The sequence below is a fragment of the Oratosquilla oratoria genome, chromosome 9 (assembly GCF_046742065.1).
Source record: "Oratosquilla oratoria isolate Oo_2021 chromosome 9, ASM4674206v1, whole genome shotgun sequence".
In the NCBI taxonomy this organism is placed as follows: Eukaryota; Metazoa; Arthropoda; class Malacostraca; order Stomatopoda; family Squillidae; genus Oratosquilla; species Oratosquilla oratoria.
This window is the reverse complement of record NC_134785.1, coordinates 72019988-72039155: the sequence shown is the minus strand read 5'-3', so window position 1 is coordinate 72039155 and position 19168 is coordinate 72019988. Positions and strand designations below refer to the sequence as shown.

The window sequence follows — 19168 nt, the reverse complement described above, 5'->3', positions numbered from 1 at the left end:
AAAATGAACAATTATTTTGCAATTACATGAAAATGAACATAAGCAGCTTTTCTGTTCTCCTTTCGAAAGTGGAGCCATATATACAAAGGCAAGAGACAAATATGAGGAAAAGCATAGCGCGTCTTGTCGAGACCGGTACACACTAGTACTAGGTGCGGACATGGTGGTAAAGGTAACTTCGGTCTGTACTGAGCGGGTTTGCTAACTTTGCTCGCACCTCACCTCGTGCGTTTGGCAGCGATATCAGCCCTCCATCCACTACCCGCAAATGGCGCCGGGAACGGACAGTTTGATGGTTTGCCCGATGAAATTGCCCGTTGTCGAGCAAAGCCCTCGTGCCCGGCGGACAGTGCTCGACCGTGTGGACGTGGCATAAGACATTACTAGCAAAGAATAGGTCTGGCCACACAATCAAACTGCCCTAGATGCAATCATCACACAGAGGGCAGTGAACAGCTCATCCTACACTGTCCCACATGAAGTATCATTATGCCACGTCCACACGGTCGAGCACTGTCCGCCGGGCACGAGGGCTTTGCTCGACAACGGGCAATTTCATCGGGCAAACCATCAAACCGTCCGTTCCCGGCGCCATTTGCGGGCAGTGGATGGAGGGCTGACATCGCTTCCAAACGCACGAGGTGAGGTGCGAGCAAAGTTAGCAAACCCGCTCAGTACAGACCGAAGTTACCTTTACCACCATGTCCGCACCTAGTACTAGTGTGTACTGGTCTCGACAAGACGTGCTTTTGGTGCTATGCCCTTCCTTATATTTGTCTCTTGCCTTTGTATACATGGCTCCACTTTCGAAAGAACACAAAAGCTGATTATGTTCATTCTAATGTAATTGCAAAACAATTGCTCATTTTCATCCTGCAATTTACGTAGGATTGTCACTGAGCTTCCCATGAAATCATGTCTTTGTAACCACTCTTGGCATCAGACATGTCTCCGTGATTTCTTGTTTTTCTTTTTAATGCAGGCAGCAATTATAATGCTGTAAAGTGCTACCTTCTTTCCAAGTATGGCGGGAACCATGGTTATCGTACCGCACTGAACCACTCACTCCCAACCTCTGCTTGCGGCCAACTAACCTCCAACCACCATCGTCAGCCGTGTGGACATTTCGCGGGCAGAGTCTGCGGACTTTGCTCGGTAAAGGCAAAGTCTGTTAAGCCACGTCCACACGGTCGAGCTGTGCCTGGCAGGGCAAAGTCTGCAGACTATGCCCGCGTAAGATGTCCACACAGCTGTCTGTGGTGGTTGGAGGGCAGTCGGACGCCAGCAGTTGTTGTGAGCGAGTGGTTCATTACGGTACGATCACCATGGTGCGCTCCACACCTCGAAAGAAGATAGCACTATATTCTATCATAATTGGTGCCTGCATTAAAAAGAAAAACAAGAGATCACAGAGACGTGTCTGGTGCCGGGAGTGGTTGCAGAGAAGTGAAAGAATGGGTAGCTCTGTGACAATCCTACAGTTTTTATATTCTTGTATCGAAAGTGGAGAGCTACATTCAGAGGCAAGAGACAAATATGAGGCAAAGCATTACACCAGCAGCACGTTTGTCTCTATTTCTGTAATCAAAACACCTTACATTCCACAGACATTCATGTGATTTATATATATATCAATCAAAGTTATAGTGTCTTGTCGTGACCAATATGCACAAGCACTCGGTGTGGATATTGTGTACTTATAACGTGGTAGTCAGTGGATCTGCCTGCACCTTAGCTCGTGCGTTTGGCAGTGGCGGAAGACCTCCATCCACTGCCCTCTATTGGCGCCGGGAGCGGACAGTTTGATGGTTTGCCCGCTGAAACTGCTCGTACAAAGGCAAAGCCTTCGTGCCCGACGGATATTGCTCGACCGTGTGGACGTGGCTTAAGAAAATGAAAAGATAGTAGTATATAAAAGAGGGCTTTTGCCATTGGGCGATTGAGCGAGCGATTAATTGGCGGTCTGTACAGAGCGGGTTTGCTAACTTTGCTCGCACCTCACCTCATGCGTTTGGCAGCGATGTCACCCCTCCATCCATCCACTGCCTGCAAATGGCGTCGGGAACGGACAGTTTGATGGTTTGCCCGATGAAATTGCCCGTTGTCGAGCAAAGCCCTCGTGCCCGGCGGACAGTGCTCGACCGTGTGGACGTGGCTTTAGAGGTCCACACAGCTGTCTGTGGTGGTTGGAGGGCTGTCGGATGCCAGCAGTTGTTGTGAGCGAGTGGTTCATTACGGTACGATCACCATGGTGCGCTCCATACTTCGAAAGAAGATAGCACTATATTCTATCATAATTAGTGCCTGCACATTAGCCTCAATTCTCGTCGATGTTGGTTTCTGAGGGAATCCAATTTCTTTTTTACATCATTAACACTCCTGCTTATTGTCTGTGCTATATCCCTTATTGCTGCAGCACGTTTGTCTCTATTTCTGTAATCAAAACACCTTACATTCCACAGACATTCATGTGATTTATATATATATCAATCAAAGTTATAGTGTCTTGTCGTGACCAATATGCACAAGCACTCGGTGTGGACATGGTGTACTAATAACGTGGTGGTCAGTGGATCTGCTGCACCTTACCTCGTGCGTTTGGCAGTGACGGAAGACCTCCATCCACTGCCCTCTATTGGCGCCGGGAGCGGACAGTTTGATGGTTTGCCCGCTGAAACTGCTCGTACAAGGGCAAAGCCTTCGTGCCCGACGGACACTGCTCGACCGTGTGGACGTGGCTTATGAGAATGAAAAGATAGTAGTGTATAAAAGAGGGCTTTTGCCATTGGGCGATTGAGCGAGCGATTAATTGGCGGTCTGTACTGAGCGGGTTTGCTAACTTTGCTCGCACCTCACCTCGTGCGTTTGGCAGCGATGTCACCCCTCCATCCATCCACTGCCCGCAAATAGCGCCGGGAACGGACAGTTTGATGGTTTGCCCGATGAAATTGCCCGTTGTCGAGCAAAGCCCTCGTGCCCGGCGGACAGTGCTCGATCGTGTGGACGTGGCTTTAGGCACAGCTCGACCGTGTGGACGCGGCGATAGACAACAACACAATATGTCTTCCCCGAGTAACCTATGGACCTGTCCAGAGAACATTGCTGGTTACCTGGGAGCTGTGGGTCTCCTACAAGAGAGATTTGAGGCAAACAATTGATTCACAATAAGATGAATATTTGATGTCTAATAATAAAAGTAGCCTATTCACTAGTTAACTCTACAAAAGGCATAACAGAAATATGAAAGTAACTGTACTACTGTAATTCTATAACTTTCCTCCAATTAAACAGCAGGAGTGCCCAAAATATAAATGCTCCAGGTATGAATTTAGTTGTGACAGCGGTACATACTGCATCTCACGAAGATTTGTCTGCAGTGGACACAAGGATTGCGTTGACTGGACAGATGAGGTAAATGAACACACAAAGACAAGAAAACCATGAATGTTTGCAAAATAATTTTAGTCAAATTGAGAACATATATTGTAACATTACTTTTAGTGAGGTAGCTATGATGCACATTGTTTTATTTCAGTTGAATTGTCCAGGAACTTGCCCGCCTGGTAGGTTTCGATGCCGTAATGGCCAATGCATCGGGTACTTAGCTAGGTGTGATGGGTATTTCAACTGCGTGGATGGAAGTGATGAGGTAAGAAAGCATTACCTAATTCTATTGTCCATTTTTCACCCCGAGGATTTTTTTTTTTTTTTTTTTTTCAATGTTCATAATACAAAATGGCATATTCCTAGTGTGGACAGAGTGAAGAGGTACATACTCGGGTAATGACAGATTTTTGAAAATTGTGATATCTCATCTTAGAATTACTTCTTCTGTGTCAGATCCTTTGCTTTATTATTGTTGCCACAGTGGAATATACACAAACCAGAAACTTCAACTTAATTACATTTCAAAGTCCTCATGACCACACCATCCAGGTGTCCTTTATTCAGTCATTACTGATTATTACATCAAGATCCTTTCCACTCTCCACTCTGGTTAGAATTAGAATCACTGATTTAATGTGTTGAATATCCAGGTGAATCAAATGGTTATTTGCTATTCTGCAGATTAACCCCATACACAAAACATCTGATGTGGCACCCTAACATTCACACAATTTCATAATATCACTCTCTTTTATATGTTACTAACTGACCTAGACCTTCCATTTGACTTCATGAACCCAAAATATCGTTCTCAGTATCAGTGGTATATTGTTCTTAAGGGGAGAAGAACCTGTTAATTGTTGGTAGCAGTGTATAAATACATGACCAATTCTGATACATACTAGATTGAGATAGGCCTCTTGATAATAATTTATAATGGAACAACTTTGTTTTTATTAACATTGAAATTTTCTGCACATCTTCCAGTGTTATATTTAATCATGTTTACAAAAGTAAATTTCTGCTCACTTTATCACATGATTCAAATGAGGCTTCACTTTGAAGTGCTTAGGCATACACCTATCCTTACCATATCCTCTCTAGATGGACTGTGAAAAGAAAGATTGCAGCTTACATACAAAGTGGTGTGGACCCTCTAAAATTTGTACGAGGCAGACATTGTTATGCAATGGGAATAAGGATTGCTCTGATGGATCAGACGAGGTGAGAACCACATATACTTCACCCTTTTCATTTGTAAGTACATAAACATCCATCTGATGACAGTTTTGTGTATTATAATAACCTGTAAAACCATAAAGGTGTGGCGCTGGAGTAAGCCTTTGAGAATTTCCACATGAGACTGAGACAAGTATAATCACTTTCACCCCCATAACCATTTCTAAATAGGTGACAGCAATTAAGAGTGGTGAATAGAATTGACATACCTAGAAGGCAAATGAGGCAGCTAAGGTTATTAGGAAAAAATAATAGATTTCTTGGGATTTTGATGTTTAATCTATATCTATCTGTATACCAAAGACTTCTTCTGACTTATAAGGGAGGTAGCTAAGTCATAAAATACACATCCACTCATATCCATAACCCCTGTTTACTCTCATCCTAGCTCTTTGTGGATGAAGGGTGATCCCTGTCTCCTGCCCACTGCCTAGGTCAGATGCAATGCAGCAAGACATAGTACATCCATATCAAGGCCACTTTACTTAATCAGTGACCACCCCTCTCTTTCCCCTTCGGTTTGCATGAAAATACTATCCACACGCAACCACTTCCCACTCCTCCATTTCCTGCCACACATAACCCTAAATACCTAAAACTGTCCACTTCCTCTAGCCTCTCTACTTTAAGACTTACTTCCAACTCATTGCTATCTTCTCCCCTTGTACATCTCATCTCCTTACTTTTACCCACATTTACCTTCAACTTTTTCCTATTGCATACCTTCCCAAACTCCATCAATAACTGTATCTGCCCCTCTGACCCTGCCATAAACAGTGTTGTCTGCAAACAACATCTGGCTCAAGTTCCTTTTGACGTTTAATACTACCTTAAACTTAACAAATCTACACAGAATTGAACAGCAAAAATACAAGTGAACAGACATGGACCAAAATCAGTCCTTAAAAATCTGTTTATGTACAATATGACAATGGATACCCAACATTTGGTCTGGGTCAGGAGGCAAAAAATAGACATTGGTAGGCCCAAGTGTTGAGAGAAATGGTGATGATGATGGGCTTTATCACATATATATGTATATGTAGTCCATGAAATTTTATTTCCAAAGCCTCAATGGTAATAGAGTTAAAGAGTGTAGTAATAAAGCCATTTTCCATGTCTCAGAATTATAGAAATACCAGGCTGTAGTAGCTATAATCTATGAATCTTCCCCTTTATAAGGGAGGTAGTAGTATAATGACATTTTACATACCCTCACAGACAGACTGTGTCAAAACCTGCACCAAGGAACAGTTCATGTGTGCGGACCGCAGCAAGTGCATCTACAAGGAGCACTTCTGCGACCAAAAGGATGACTGCATAGATGGATCAGACGAGGTAAGCCTGGACTTGTTCTAAACCAGCTATATCTACTTTCCCATAGACCCAGACTACACATCCTTCATAGACAGCTAGATGAAACATATAATCCATAACCTCAAGCACTCATTTTCCTGTGTGTATGACAACATAAGTAACATCCAATTAAAGCATCTTGGACCATATGACATACATACACTCACCGACATGGCAAATAACAGCTATTCACACGACACTATACCCAACATCTGGAAGCAAGGGAAAATCATCACCATCCCCAAATCCAACAAAGACACAGCAGTTCTCTGTACCCTCTCCAAAGTCATAGAACACCTTATAATAGAAATCACCACACCTCATATCCCCTTGCTGAATCACAACATGGTTTAAGACCACTACACTCCACAAACACTCTTCTGATAAACTTCACACAAAGAGTTTTTGATGGCATCAGTTCAGATAAGCCCCCACACAGATCACTTCTCATAACACTAAACATAAGTAAAGCTTTCAATCCCATCCCCCATCACAGTTCCACAAACAAAATATATAACACAAACATGCACAATAATATAAAAAAAATGGCTGGCCAATTATCTGGCAGGCAGAAATGTCTGTGTTATATAATGGCCAATCATTGCACACCAGAAACTTTAAGAATGGAGTACCTCAGGGTTCAGTTCTATCCCTTACACTCTTTAATATATACACACACGATTCACATCTGGCACCTCAGAAATAAAAATCTATTTTTATGCAGATGTCATAACAATTACGTGCTTGCATCATAAGGCAGACAAAGCGACAGAAATACTACAACCATACCTTGAAACACTCAACACCTGGTTCACTACAGACTCAAAATAGTCCCAACCAAATCTACAGCCACACTTTTCACCAATTGGACAGCAGAACACAAACACATACCACACCTCTATATCAACAACATTCTCATACTACACACACATACACCAAAGATTCTTGGCTTAACATACAATACATTTATGTCATTCTAACAATACATCACAAACATAAGGACTAAATGCATACCTAGACTTAATATGCTTAAATCAATAGCAGGAACAACATTTGGACAAAAAGAAACTATTACTACAGTATACAAACAATGCATATGCTCAGTGATAAACCCTGCATGGACCCTTGATCTCATTTTGACACACCACAATACCCTACAGACTATACAAAACAATCTATACAGACAAGTACAGACTGCACAAATACAACACCTACAGACCATTTATACCATGAAATGAAAGTCCTCAAATTCAAGGATCACCTTGACATGAGAGGCACATAAACACAGCATACACACTACACTACATAGCAGAACACTCACACATACCAAGAAACATACCTCTGTCACACACATATACTCTCTTATTTTCCTCCACAACCACCAGAAGCATATCCATAATCATATTACTCACTGCTCCATCAATGAACTGAAAGGCAATGCATTTCTACAAGCCAGACCCCCTGATAGCCATAACTCTGATCTCTCTTCCTAGAAAGGACAGAGTCCATCTGGCCAGACTGCAGTGTGGCCAACATCTAGCCCTTCTAAGCTATCAGAAGAGGCTGGATGACCGCTTAGCAGATACTATCCTGGATGCAACACTTAATCCCATACTATGCAACACATTATGGACAACTGCATTGTACATAATCATGCATGCCAGCAACACAATATACATTCTATAAAAGATTTGTGGGAAAACCCTGTTTCAGTCGTGACATTCCTCAGGGTGATGGTACTGTTGGGCCAGACAGTCTAGGGAACTACAACAAAAACATCCTCCTTTTCTATTTCATGTGGGAATGAGAACAGCAGCCTCAGGACAAATTGCTTTATGCAGCTGAGGGTAGTGGGTAGGTTCTAGCTCCTTTGAAACAGCAGTATCTAATAGTTCATTCTGTTAGGATTAATGTTCCCTCTTAATTTTTTGCTGTAAGCGCAGAAATTTGCTTGTGTACATACTTTACCTTCTTTGCAAAGTATGTGAACACCCATGTGTCACTATACTGGCCACCGAACACAGTACAATCTGAAAACTACATGTGAAATATGAAATTGTACACTTGTATTTCAAAGGTCACTGACAGAAACTCAAATTTACATCTTCATTTTGAATCCATTACTATGAAATTATATGATTGATCTCTCTCATTAAAATTAAAATAAATCATCTTGAAAACCTTGTGCAAAATTTTTTTTTTCCTTTGTGCACTAGTTGTAAAACACATGTGCACACACACGTCCACATCTTAGAGGTAACTTTAGTTAGGATGTGGGCAGCACCTGTGTGGCTCATCCCACCCTGCCTCCACTATAGTACACACTGGTTATTTTTAGTCAGTTTAGGCAGTTTCCTAAGATAGACCAGCGGCAATGGATTGATTGATTGACTGAAAGCTTTCCAAAAATTAATTCATTGGAAACATTTCTCAGAAATTCTATGAGCAGTGAGATTGTTTAACATTGCCCTATCTATATACCAAAGACTTTTACCCCCCCTTACAAGGGAGGCAGCCAAGTCAAAAGAAAGACAAGTACCCACTCCCACCCTTTCCACTCCCTTCCCTCACCCTTTCTTGGATCACATGAAGAATCGTCACCCCAGACTTCGATAGGGTGACAATTCTTCATGTGGGCTATCCTAGGGAGGCAATTCTTCATGTAGGTGCTTCTGGGTTTACAATTCTTAGTTTGTATAAGTTGATGACAATAATCATAACCTTCATTCAACCTAACCTAACGTAACCTAACATAATATAACCTAACCTTTCACCACCCCCTTGTCACCACTGTCACCACCGCTGTCGGTCGTCGACCATACACGTATATTTGACTTGTAATACCACTCGTCTCAAGGCCCCTTGCCTTCTTTACGTGAGTTTCACTAAATATTCAAGTTCCTCTTAAGCAGTAGGCCCAATGCCTTGTATTTCCTGTAGTCTCACTATTTTCTAGGCCCCGTGCCTAGTTCTCTCGTCCTTTGGGTTAATAAAAGGGTGGTGAATTTTCTTTCTTCTTTCACTGTAATTTCACCTTCTTGTTACACTCAGGATCTCTTTCTCTCGTCTCTACATCGTCTCTCTCGATCGTCTCCCTAGATCGTCTCTCTAGATCGTCTCTCTAGATCGTCTCTCTAGATCGTCTCTCTAGATCGTCTGACGAGATCCCGTATCCTACGCTAAGCTACCTTCGTCTGACGTCACTAATTTTTCTAATCCAATCTCCGGTGACTTTTCAAATAAATGTCACTCCTTATGGGCGTGACTTTGAATTCATGCACCAATAGTTTTTTTCTCCTTCTCCACCTTGCACCAATCCGGAAAGCCATTGCAATGCCACTAGCAAAATTGTTTACCTCAGCATTAGTCAAACGAAGCTAACCTGCGCTTACAGAGTTTTGATTACATCATCGATTATAAAACAGTCACCACCGTCGGTGTGTTTACATAGACATAGCGTCACCTCAATGTTATCAAAACAGCAGGCGAGCAGGCAGGCTCATTTCCATTCGTACAACTACCGGCCTCTTACATAACCTAACCTAACCTAACCTAATTTTTATTCCACTGTTGATATTCGGCGTATATTCGGTGACATTTCTTCATGTGCCTCCCTTTCTTCCCTATCATCTTAGCTCCTCATGGATGATAGGTCATCCATGTATCCTGCCCACTGCCCTGGGTCAGAACCAATGCTGCAAGAGACAGCAAGGCCACGTCACTTAATCAGGAGCTCCTCTTTCCATCCCCTCATGTAGAAAAAAGAGAAGACAGGGAGAAAACCCTACAAGCTGCGTCAAAATATCATTCTTACATTACTACCACCCTTCCTTGCATCACAGTATCATCCATATACAGCCATTTCCCACTCACCCCTATCTCCTGCCTTCTCCATTGTCTTATGACAGAAACACATGTTGAGAGGTTTGATATAGATTGCCTTGTTGACAAATTCATTGGTTGACATGATTACTACTGATAATGACACGATAATATAATAATTGGCATAATTAAGCCGCACTTAATATAATGTTACTGTATGTAAACCATATGACTAGGAAATAATTAAATTTATCAATTGCGAGACTGCAAATCATATATGTCTACAATATGTTCAGTGGTTTAGGTCATGCAATTATTTGATAATGTGCATTGTAAAAATGCCATCATATTTTTTATAGTTTCCTGTTTGGAGCCTTTGGAAGCATGTTCAGTGTTGCATACCCCTTCTGAATCATAAGTTGTGGAATAATGTACAGTATTGGCAATTACTGCTATACGAGTTCATGGTCTTTCTTAGCAGTCATTCTTTTTCCTTAGATCAGCTTCGTGTAATAGTGCAAAAAAATAGTTGCATACACAAAATTTTGGTTTTGCTTCATAACATTTACTTTAACCCTAAAGTAGACACCTTACTTTCCAAGTGCTAGAAACTCCACTGGTGGTGACCATTGCGGCAATGTCAATAATTATCACTATTACAGTCGAACCTCGAAAACCCGGACCCGGAATGCCCGGACCCTCGTATGACCGGTCGAAATGAACAAAGGGCGGAGTTTTCAAGCAAAGTCCCCTATTTGTCCGGTAGGTGGCAGCGACGGCCTTACACGTGTACTCGAGCCCGGCCCAGTCAAGCCGCCACCAGGGCTGCCGTTTCGTAGAATTTTGTACCTAAACGTAGTAAAATAGCGGTATGTGGCAACTGCACAAGGACATGAGGAATTTTTTTCTACATATCAACGGGCTATTAAAACACTCAAAAACTCAAACTTTTGTTTAAAAATCATAGAAATAGTTATCAAATAATAAATGGCACATCAAAATATGACTTTTATTGGTAATTGTGTTACTTATAAAATATTATAATACGCTCCTCTACTTACGTTCATTCGTTTTACGTTTTTTCGATTTTACGTTTGAACTGACTGTAAAAAAATGGTGATTTTTTTTTAGTGCATTTTTTAGTTTAGCGGCTCTCCGTAGTTCAAACGATACTTACGCATGACGCTGCGTCCATTGTTTACATGGCACAAACGACAGACTGAACGTGCCTTGCCACCTCCTCGTCCTCCTCCCCCTCCCCCTTCTCCTCCACCATCTCAATTTAAGTTGCTTGAATTTAATTTATTTGAAATTAATGTTATTATTTTACAATGTTTTGTGTATAATTAATGATTCAGGGGTGTTTTATAAGATACGGTAATAGAATTTATGGATGTATAGTACAGTATGAACGGTCATACATTACTAGAACGTACAGTAACAACTTACGTTCATTTTCACGTTACGTTTGGCCGTTCGGAACGTAACTAAAACGTAAGTTGAGGAGCGTCTGTACTCCAAAAGATACGTTTTCACGGTATAGAAAAAATTCTACGCTAAAGTTTCAGCTTTCTTTTGGCACCAGGGCTGCCGTTTCGTAGAATTTTGTACCAAAACGTAGTAGAATAGCGGCATGTGGCAACTGCACAAGGACATGAGGAAAAAAAAATTACATAGCGGACTGTTAAAAGCATTCAACTCAAACTTTTGTTTAAAAATCGTAGAACTAGTTATCAAATAAATGGTACATCAAAATATGATTTTTATTGGTAATTGTGTTGCTTGTAGAATATTATACCCAAAAAGATACGTTTTTACGGTGTAGAAAAAAATTCCACGCTAAAGTTTCAGCTTTCTTTTAGCGATAGTTATATATATATAAAAAAAAATCTTACTGAATATGTTAGGGCATGGGAGCCTTATATACATTCATAAAAAAACTAGAACCAACATATTGTCAAAGTTACGTATACGTATACCGCTACGAAAATCTACGGGTGTTAAGGCGACATTTTCGATTACCAGACTTTTGGCATGACCGGACAGTCCTTCCCCCCAATTAGTCCGGGCTTTCGAGGTTCGACTGTACTTATATATTCATTATTATTATCACAAGCAGCGGCTTCGCCGCACTTGGCTACGCCAGGTTGCTTGGCTCCGCCCCTTTGTTAACCCAATTGCTGATCACGTCTATGGTAAAAGTAAAGGTCCAAGAACCCGTCATTTGTAACCAATAAAGGGTTATTCATTACGGCTTTCAATAACTCGTCCACGTCGCTAATCATACGTTCATCCTCTTCTTTACCCTCTGTTAGCAGATCCTCAGGGTGCATGCCTTCTTGTAACATCCTATGAGGCTTTAGTGTGCCCACCTTGTGGTACACCATACCCTTGATCTTGTAACACATACTCTTCTCTGCTGCACTCTCCAGTTTATCGGAGGTTGAGAACGACGTTAATGAGAACATCAAATTGAACCCGGCGATGTTGTCGAGGAACCTTTTAGATAGTTCAGACCAAGATCTATATACTCCAGGTCTAACCGTTCCAGCCGTTCTGTGCAGCTTCTGACGTCATCGGGCTGGTTCCGTTTTCTCTTTGTGACACACTGAAGAAAACTGTGAAACGCTAAGGAAGACTGGAACTTTTATATTTTCCCCCCGTTATCTCTCTCTCTCTCTAGCACATTGCTATTATCAGTGTGTATTTACCTAGTTGTATTTTACGGGAAGGGGAGCTATGCTCGTGGTGTCCCGTCTTCATATCTCATTTTATCTAAACTATTTTTAAATTCATGTATTGTTTTTGCACACACCACTTTCTCATCTAACTAGTTCCAACTGTCTATTACTCTGTGAGGAAAGCTGTTCTTTTTCACATCTCTTCTATAGCTGTCTTTTTTTTCCGTGTCCTCTTGTATTTCTATTATCCCATTTTATCAGATTCTCTCTATCAGTGATTTCTATGCCTTTCATGATTCTGTAAATAGCTATCAAATCTCCTCTCTCTCTTCTTTGCTCTAGTGTCTGCAGTTCAAGTTTTGCTAGTCTCTCTTCATATGATAGTTTTGAGAGTGTTGGTGCCAATTTTGTAATTGCTCTTTGTATTCTTTTAAGTTTTTTTATACATTTTTTTGTACTTGGTGACCATATCATTGCTGCATATTCCAATCTTGGTCTTATCAGGGTGATTAGAATTTTCTTCACCATTTCTTCATCCAGGTATGTAAATGCAACTTTGATTGTTCTTATTAAATTATAAGTTTCTCAAAAAATCTTATTTGTGTGTGTATTTACCTAGTTGTATTTTACGGGAAGGGGAGCTATGCTCGTGGTGTCCCGTCTTCATATCTCATTTTATCTAAACTATTTTTAAATTCATGTATTGTTTTTGCACACACCACTTTCTCATCTAACTTGTTCCAACTGTCTATTACTCTGTGAGGAAAGCTGTTCTTTTTCAGATCTCTTCTATAGCTGTCTTTTTTTTTCCGTGTCCTCTTGTATTTCTATTATCCCATTTTATCAGATTCTCTCTATCAGTAATTTCTATGCCTTTCATGATTCTGTAAATAGCTATCAAATCTCCTCTCTCTCTTCTTTGCTCTAGTGTCTGCAGTTCAAGTTTTGCTAGTCTCTCTTCATATGATAGTTTTGAGAGTGTAGGTGCCAATTTTGTAATTGCTCTTTGTATTCTTTCAAGTTTTTTTATGCATTTATTTGTACTTGGTGACCATATCGTTGCTGCATATTCCAATCTTGGTCTTATCATGGTGATTAGAATTTTCTTCACCATTTCTTCATCCAGGTATGTAAATGCCACTTTGATTGATCCTATTAAATTATAAGTTTCTCCAAAAATCTTATTTATATGTTTCTCAGGTGACATATTATTCATAACAATGACTCCCAGGTCCCTCTCTTTTTCTACTTTTTTTTATTCCTTCTCCCAATTTATATGATCCTGTTATTCTGTTTTTGCTTTTTCCAAATTCCATTATACTACACTTTTTTGTATTGAATTCCATCTCCCACTTCCTACTCCATTCTTGTACTTTATTTAGATCACTCTGTAGTGATTCACAATCTTCTTCCGTGTTCACTCTTTTCAGTAGATTTGCATCATCTGCAAAGAAGCTCATATAGCTTTCAATTCCTTCATCCATATCATTAATATATATAGCAAACATTATTAGGGCCAGAACTGTTCCTTGCGGAACACCGCTTATTACATCATCCCATTTTGAGTGTTTGTCTCTTATCACTACTCTCATTTTCCTTTCTTTCAAAAAGTATTCCATCCAATTAAGCAGTTTGCCTTGTATTCCTCCTTCAATTTCTAATTTCTTAAGCAACTTCTTATGTGGTACTTTGTCAAAAGCTTTTTTTAGGTCTAGAAATGCACAATCAGCCCATCCATCTCTTGCTTGTATTATATCTATTAGTCTTGAATAGAAACATATTAAATTGGTGACGCATGATCGTCCTTGTCTGAATCCAAATTGCCTTGGATTTAACACGTTGTTGTTGTTTTTTTCTAAATATTTTACCCATCTACTTTTGACAGATCTTTCACAAATTTTTGCTATTGTACTTGTTAGAGAGACTGGTCTATAGTTGGTAGGGTCTTCTTGATTTCCTCCTTTATATATTGGTACTATATTTGCTTTTTTCCAATCTTCTGGAACTTTTCCTTCTTTCAAGGAACTGTTTATTATGCTATGTATTTTGTCTGCCAGTTCATTCCTGCATTCTTTCAAAATCCAGTTTGCTATTTCGTCTGGTCCATGCGATTTTCTGACATCAAGATTACTCAATTGTTTCAATATTTCGTTCTTTGTTACTTCTATTTCTTTCATGGGAGGGACTTTCTCTTTCCATTCGATCTCCTCAGGTTGTATGTTCTCCCTTGTAAACACTGATTTAAAATGTTTGTTCATAATTTCCACCATTTCAATTTCTTCTGTGTATTCAACTCCTTGTCTTAATTTCTCCAATTCTTGTTTGTTTTTCAATTTGTTGTTTAAAAATATGTAAAATAGTTTTGGTTGATCTTTACACTTTTCTATGACATCTTTTTCATATTTTCTCTTTTCCTCTCTGCACGTTTGTACATATTCATTTCTATAACAAGTATATATTTTCCATTTTTCAGGCCTGTCTTTTTTCCATCTGGTCCAAGCTTTGTCTCTTTTGTCTTTTAACTCCCTACAATTTTTATTGTACCAGCATTTTACATATTCTTTTTCTTGTTTTTGTCTTGGGACATACTTTTCCACTCCTTTTTTGTACTTTTTTTCAAAATATTCCATTTCTCTTCCACTGTTGTTTCTTCTTTGTATATTTCTTCCCAGTTTTCTTTTTGAAAGAATTCTCTTATTTTATGAAAGTTTGTTTTTTCATACATCATTCTTCCTTTTCTATATTGTTCATTTCTTTTCGTGTATTTTTCTTCATTTAGTTCCAGTTCAATCAATATGTGGTCACTTTTACTTATTGGTGTTTTATATTGAATCTTGTCCACTATTCTAGGTTCAGATGTGATTATTAGGTCTAGTCTCGATGGTTCTTCCTCATTTCTATACCTAGTGTTCTCCTGTATCCACTGTGTCATTGTATTGTCAGTAATCATCTCAAGTAGAGCGTTTCCCCATGAGCCGTCTCCACCCTTTACTGTCATCTGTTCCCAGCAGATTTCTTTGCAATTAAAGTCGCCCATCATAACTATTCTTCCTCCATCTTCCATTATCTTATTCAATGTTATCCTTGTGTCCTCTAACATACTTTTATGTTCACTCTCTTCCCACGAGGCTGTTTTCGGAGGCACATAATTTATCACAAACTTTCTGTTCTTCTTATCTCTGTCTTCCACTTCGATCATAATCATCTCTACTGTATTCTTTCCATATGTGACACACCTCACGTTTATATCCTTCTTGGGAACATAACTCCACCCCCTTGCTTTGTCTCTCTGTTTCTAATCCAATAATTATATGCATCATGTCCTACACTGTTGGGTAGTAGTGGACCTTTTAATTTTGTTTCTACAATTCCCATTATGTCTGGTTCTTTTTCCTTCAAATAATTATTCAGCTCATTCAATCCTGTTATTAATTCATCTATATTTGTGTAAGACACTCTTAGTTTTCCGCCACTTCCATTGTGTTCTCTGTTTCCCTTTTGTTTTTCTCTAGTATGTCGAATTTCCTTACTTTCATATTCACTACTCTCCAATAGAATCTCTCTTTTTCTGACGCTGTTCTGGTCTCGTTTTTCCCTTAGCTTCGTCTTTTTTTTTCCCCTCTCTTTTCTCTTTATTAATTTCCCTTTTTATCCATACCTTTTTATATTGTTCATTTGTTGCTAGTTTCCCTGTTTTGGATAAGATATTCTCTGCCGTCGTTTGTGACCTAAATTTAATCTTAATTGGTCTAGTCTTATCTGTACTATACTTTCCGAGCCTGAATTTCTCTTCGATTTGTTTCATAATTTCTGGTTCATCTTCCTGAACTTATTGTAATATACTGCTTACTTTCTCATTTTCCTCTTTGATTCTTGAGGTTCTATCTGGGTTATGTTTCTCTTCCATTCCTAATATAATTATACATTTCTTTTTGTCTGCTGGGTCTCTTACAATATTCTCCTTCTGTCTCATCACTTTGATAACTGAGTCTTCAGTTTGTTCTCTCATTTGCTGTTTAATTATATCAGTAAATGCAACTTTACTATTTTCCCGTATCTTCCTCCACCCCTGTGCCTCTTTAGCTGTTGTTTCTTTATTTTCTTTATTGTTCCTTTTCAATTCTTTATTCTCCTCTTTTGCTTCTCTTAACTGTCTTTTTAGTTCTTTTATTTCATCAGTTAAGTTTTTGTTCGCCTTCTCTAGTTCTTCCAATCTTTCAACCTTTTCTGCAAGTTTTGACATTTTACCAAACCTAATCTCCCAATGTTCAGTCATTTGTCCAAGCCTTTCTCCAGTTTTGCTAGTCGGGGGAGGTTGGTTTCCGCCTCCCCCTCTTTAAATCCTTGGAAGTTATTATCCTCACCTTCCATTAAACTGCTCTTGTCTATGTTTCTAATCTTCACATTTTTGTTAGTCCCATCATCAAAACCTAAATCCTCGGTCTGTCTTTTGTTTACAAGCCGTCTGGCCTCTTGGACCAAGTTCTCTCCTTCCTCATTTCCTTCCATTTCCCCTCAGTAATCCCTCCCCTTCTCCTTTTTCCTCACTTTCTCACTACACCGCGAGCAATTTCCTCCCACCCTGTAAATACAATAGGTACTTCCTTTGCTTTGGGATCCACGAAATTTCACTTTTTTTTTCAGAACGTCCTTTACGCCGTCCGTTCGTTGAAGTGTGTGTGTGTGTGTGTGTGTGTGTGTGTGTGTGTGTGTGTGTGTGTGTATTTACCTAGTTGTATTTACCTAGTTGTATTTTACGGGAAGGGGAGCTATGCTCGTGGGGTCCCGTCTTCATATCTCATTTTATCTAAACTATTCATGTATTGTTTTTGCACACACCACTTTCTCATCTAACTTGTTCCAACTGTCTATTACTCTGTGAGGAAAGCTGTTCTTTTTAAAATCTCTTCTATAGCTGTCTTTTTTTATTTTCTTTCCGTGTCCTCTTGTATTTCTGTCATCCCATTTTATCAGATTCTCTCTATCAGTAATTTCTATGCCTTTCATGATTCTGTAAATAGCTATCAAATCTCCTCTCTCTCTTCTTTGCTCTAGTGTCTGTAGTTTAAGTTTTTGTAGTCTCTCTTCATATGATAGTTTTGAGAGTGTTGGTGCCAGTTTTGTAATTGCTCTTTGTATCCTTTCAAGTTTTTTTTATACATTTTTTTGTACTTGGTGACCATATCGTTGCTGCATATTCCAATCTTGGTCTTATCAGGGTGATTAGGATTTTCCTCACCATTTCTTCATCCAGGTATGTAAATGCCACTTTGATTGTTCTTATTAAATTATAAGTTTCTCCAAAAATCTTATTTATATGTTTCTCAGGTGACATATTATTCATAACAATGACTCCCAGGTCCTTCTCATTTTCTACTTTTTTTATTCCTTCTTCTCCCAAATTATATGATCCTGCTATTCTGTTTTTGCTTTTTCCAAATTCCATTATACTACACTTTTTTGTATTGAACTCCATCTCCCACTTCCTACTCCATTCTTGTACTTTATTTAGATCCCTCTGTAGTGATTCACAATCTTCTTCAGTTTTCACTCTTTTCAGTAGTTTTGCATCATCTGCAAAGAAGCTCATATAGCTTTCAATTCCTTCATCCATATCATTAATATATATAGCAAACATTATTGGGGCCAGAACTGTTCCCTGCGGGACACCGCTTATTACTTCATTCCATTTTGAGTGCTGATCTCTTATCACTACTCTCATTTTTCTTTCTTGCAAAAAGTCTTCCATCCAATTTAGCAATTTACCTTGTATTCCTCCTTCATATTCTAATTTCTTAAGCAACTTCTTATGTGGTACTTTGTCAAAAGCTTTTTTTAGGTCTAGAAATGCACAATCAGCCCATCCATCTCTTTCTTGTATTATATCTATTAGCCTTGAATAGAAACATATTAAATTGGTGACGCATGACCGTCCTTGTCTGAATCCAAATTGCCTTGGATTTAGTACGTTGTTTTTTTCCAAGTATTTTACCCATCTACTTTTGATAATTCTTTCACAAATTTTTGCTATTGTACTTGTTAGAGAGACTGGTCTATAATTGGTAGGTTCTTCTTTATTTCCTCCTTTATATATAGGTACTATATTTGCTTTTTTCCAATCTTCTGGAACTTTTCCTTCTTTTAAGGAACTGCTTATTATGCTATGTATTTTGTCTGCCAGTTCATTCCTGCATTCTTTCAGAATCCAGTTTGCTATTTCATCTGGCCCATGCGATTTTCTGACATCAAAATTACCCAAGTGTGTCAATATTTCATTCTTTGTTACTTCTATTTCTTCCATAGGGGGGACTTTTTCTTTCCACTCAATCTCTTCAGGTTGTATATTTTCCCTTGTAAACACTGATTTAAAATGTTTGTTCATAATTTCTGCCATTTCCATTTCCTCAGTGTATTCAACTCCTCCTTGTCTCAATTTCTCCAAGTCTTGTTTGTTTTTCAGTTTATTGTTTACAAATCTGTAGAATAGTTTTGGTTGATCTTTACACTTTTCTATAACATCTTTTTCATATTTTCTTTTTTTCTCTCTGCACTTTTGTACATATTCATTTCTATAACCAGTATATATTTTCCATTTTTCAGGTCTTCTGTCTTTTTTCCATCTGGTCCAGGCTTTGTCTCTTTTGTCTTTTAACTCCCTACAACTTTTGTTGTACCAGCATTTT

At 39.1% G+C, this 19168-nt stretch overlaps 1 protein-coding gene across 2 annotated transcripts in view; it reads left to right on the top strand.

The window, feature by feature from the left end:
- Positions 1-19168, top strand: part of LOC143028569 (uncharacterized) — a 131507-nt gene that overhangs the window by 89695 nt on the left and 22644 nt on the right. Inside the window, exons 19-22 of one of the 2 annotated variants that reach the window (XM_076190873.1) lie at positions 3295-3411; positions 3536-3649; positions 4492-4611; positions 5848-5964. In XM_076190873.1, the coding sequence (XP_076046988.1) occupies positions 3295-3411; positions 3536-3649; positions 4492-4611; positions 5848-5964 (468 nt within the window). Of the gene's footprint in view, positions 1-3291; positions 3412-3535; positions 3650-4491; positions 4612-5847; positions 5965-19168 lie in introns of both variants that reach the window. The other variant, XM_076190872.1, reaches the window with a different exon arrangement.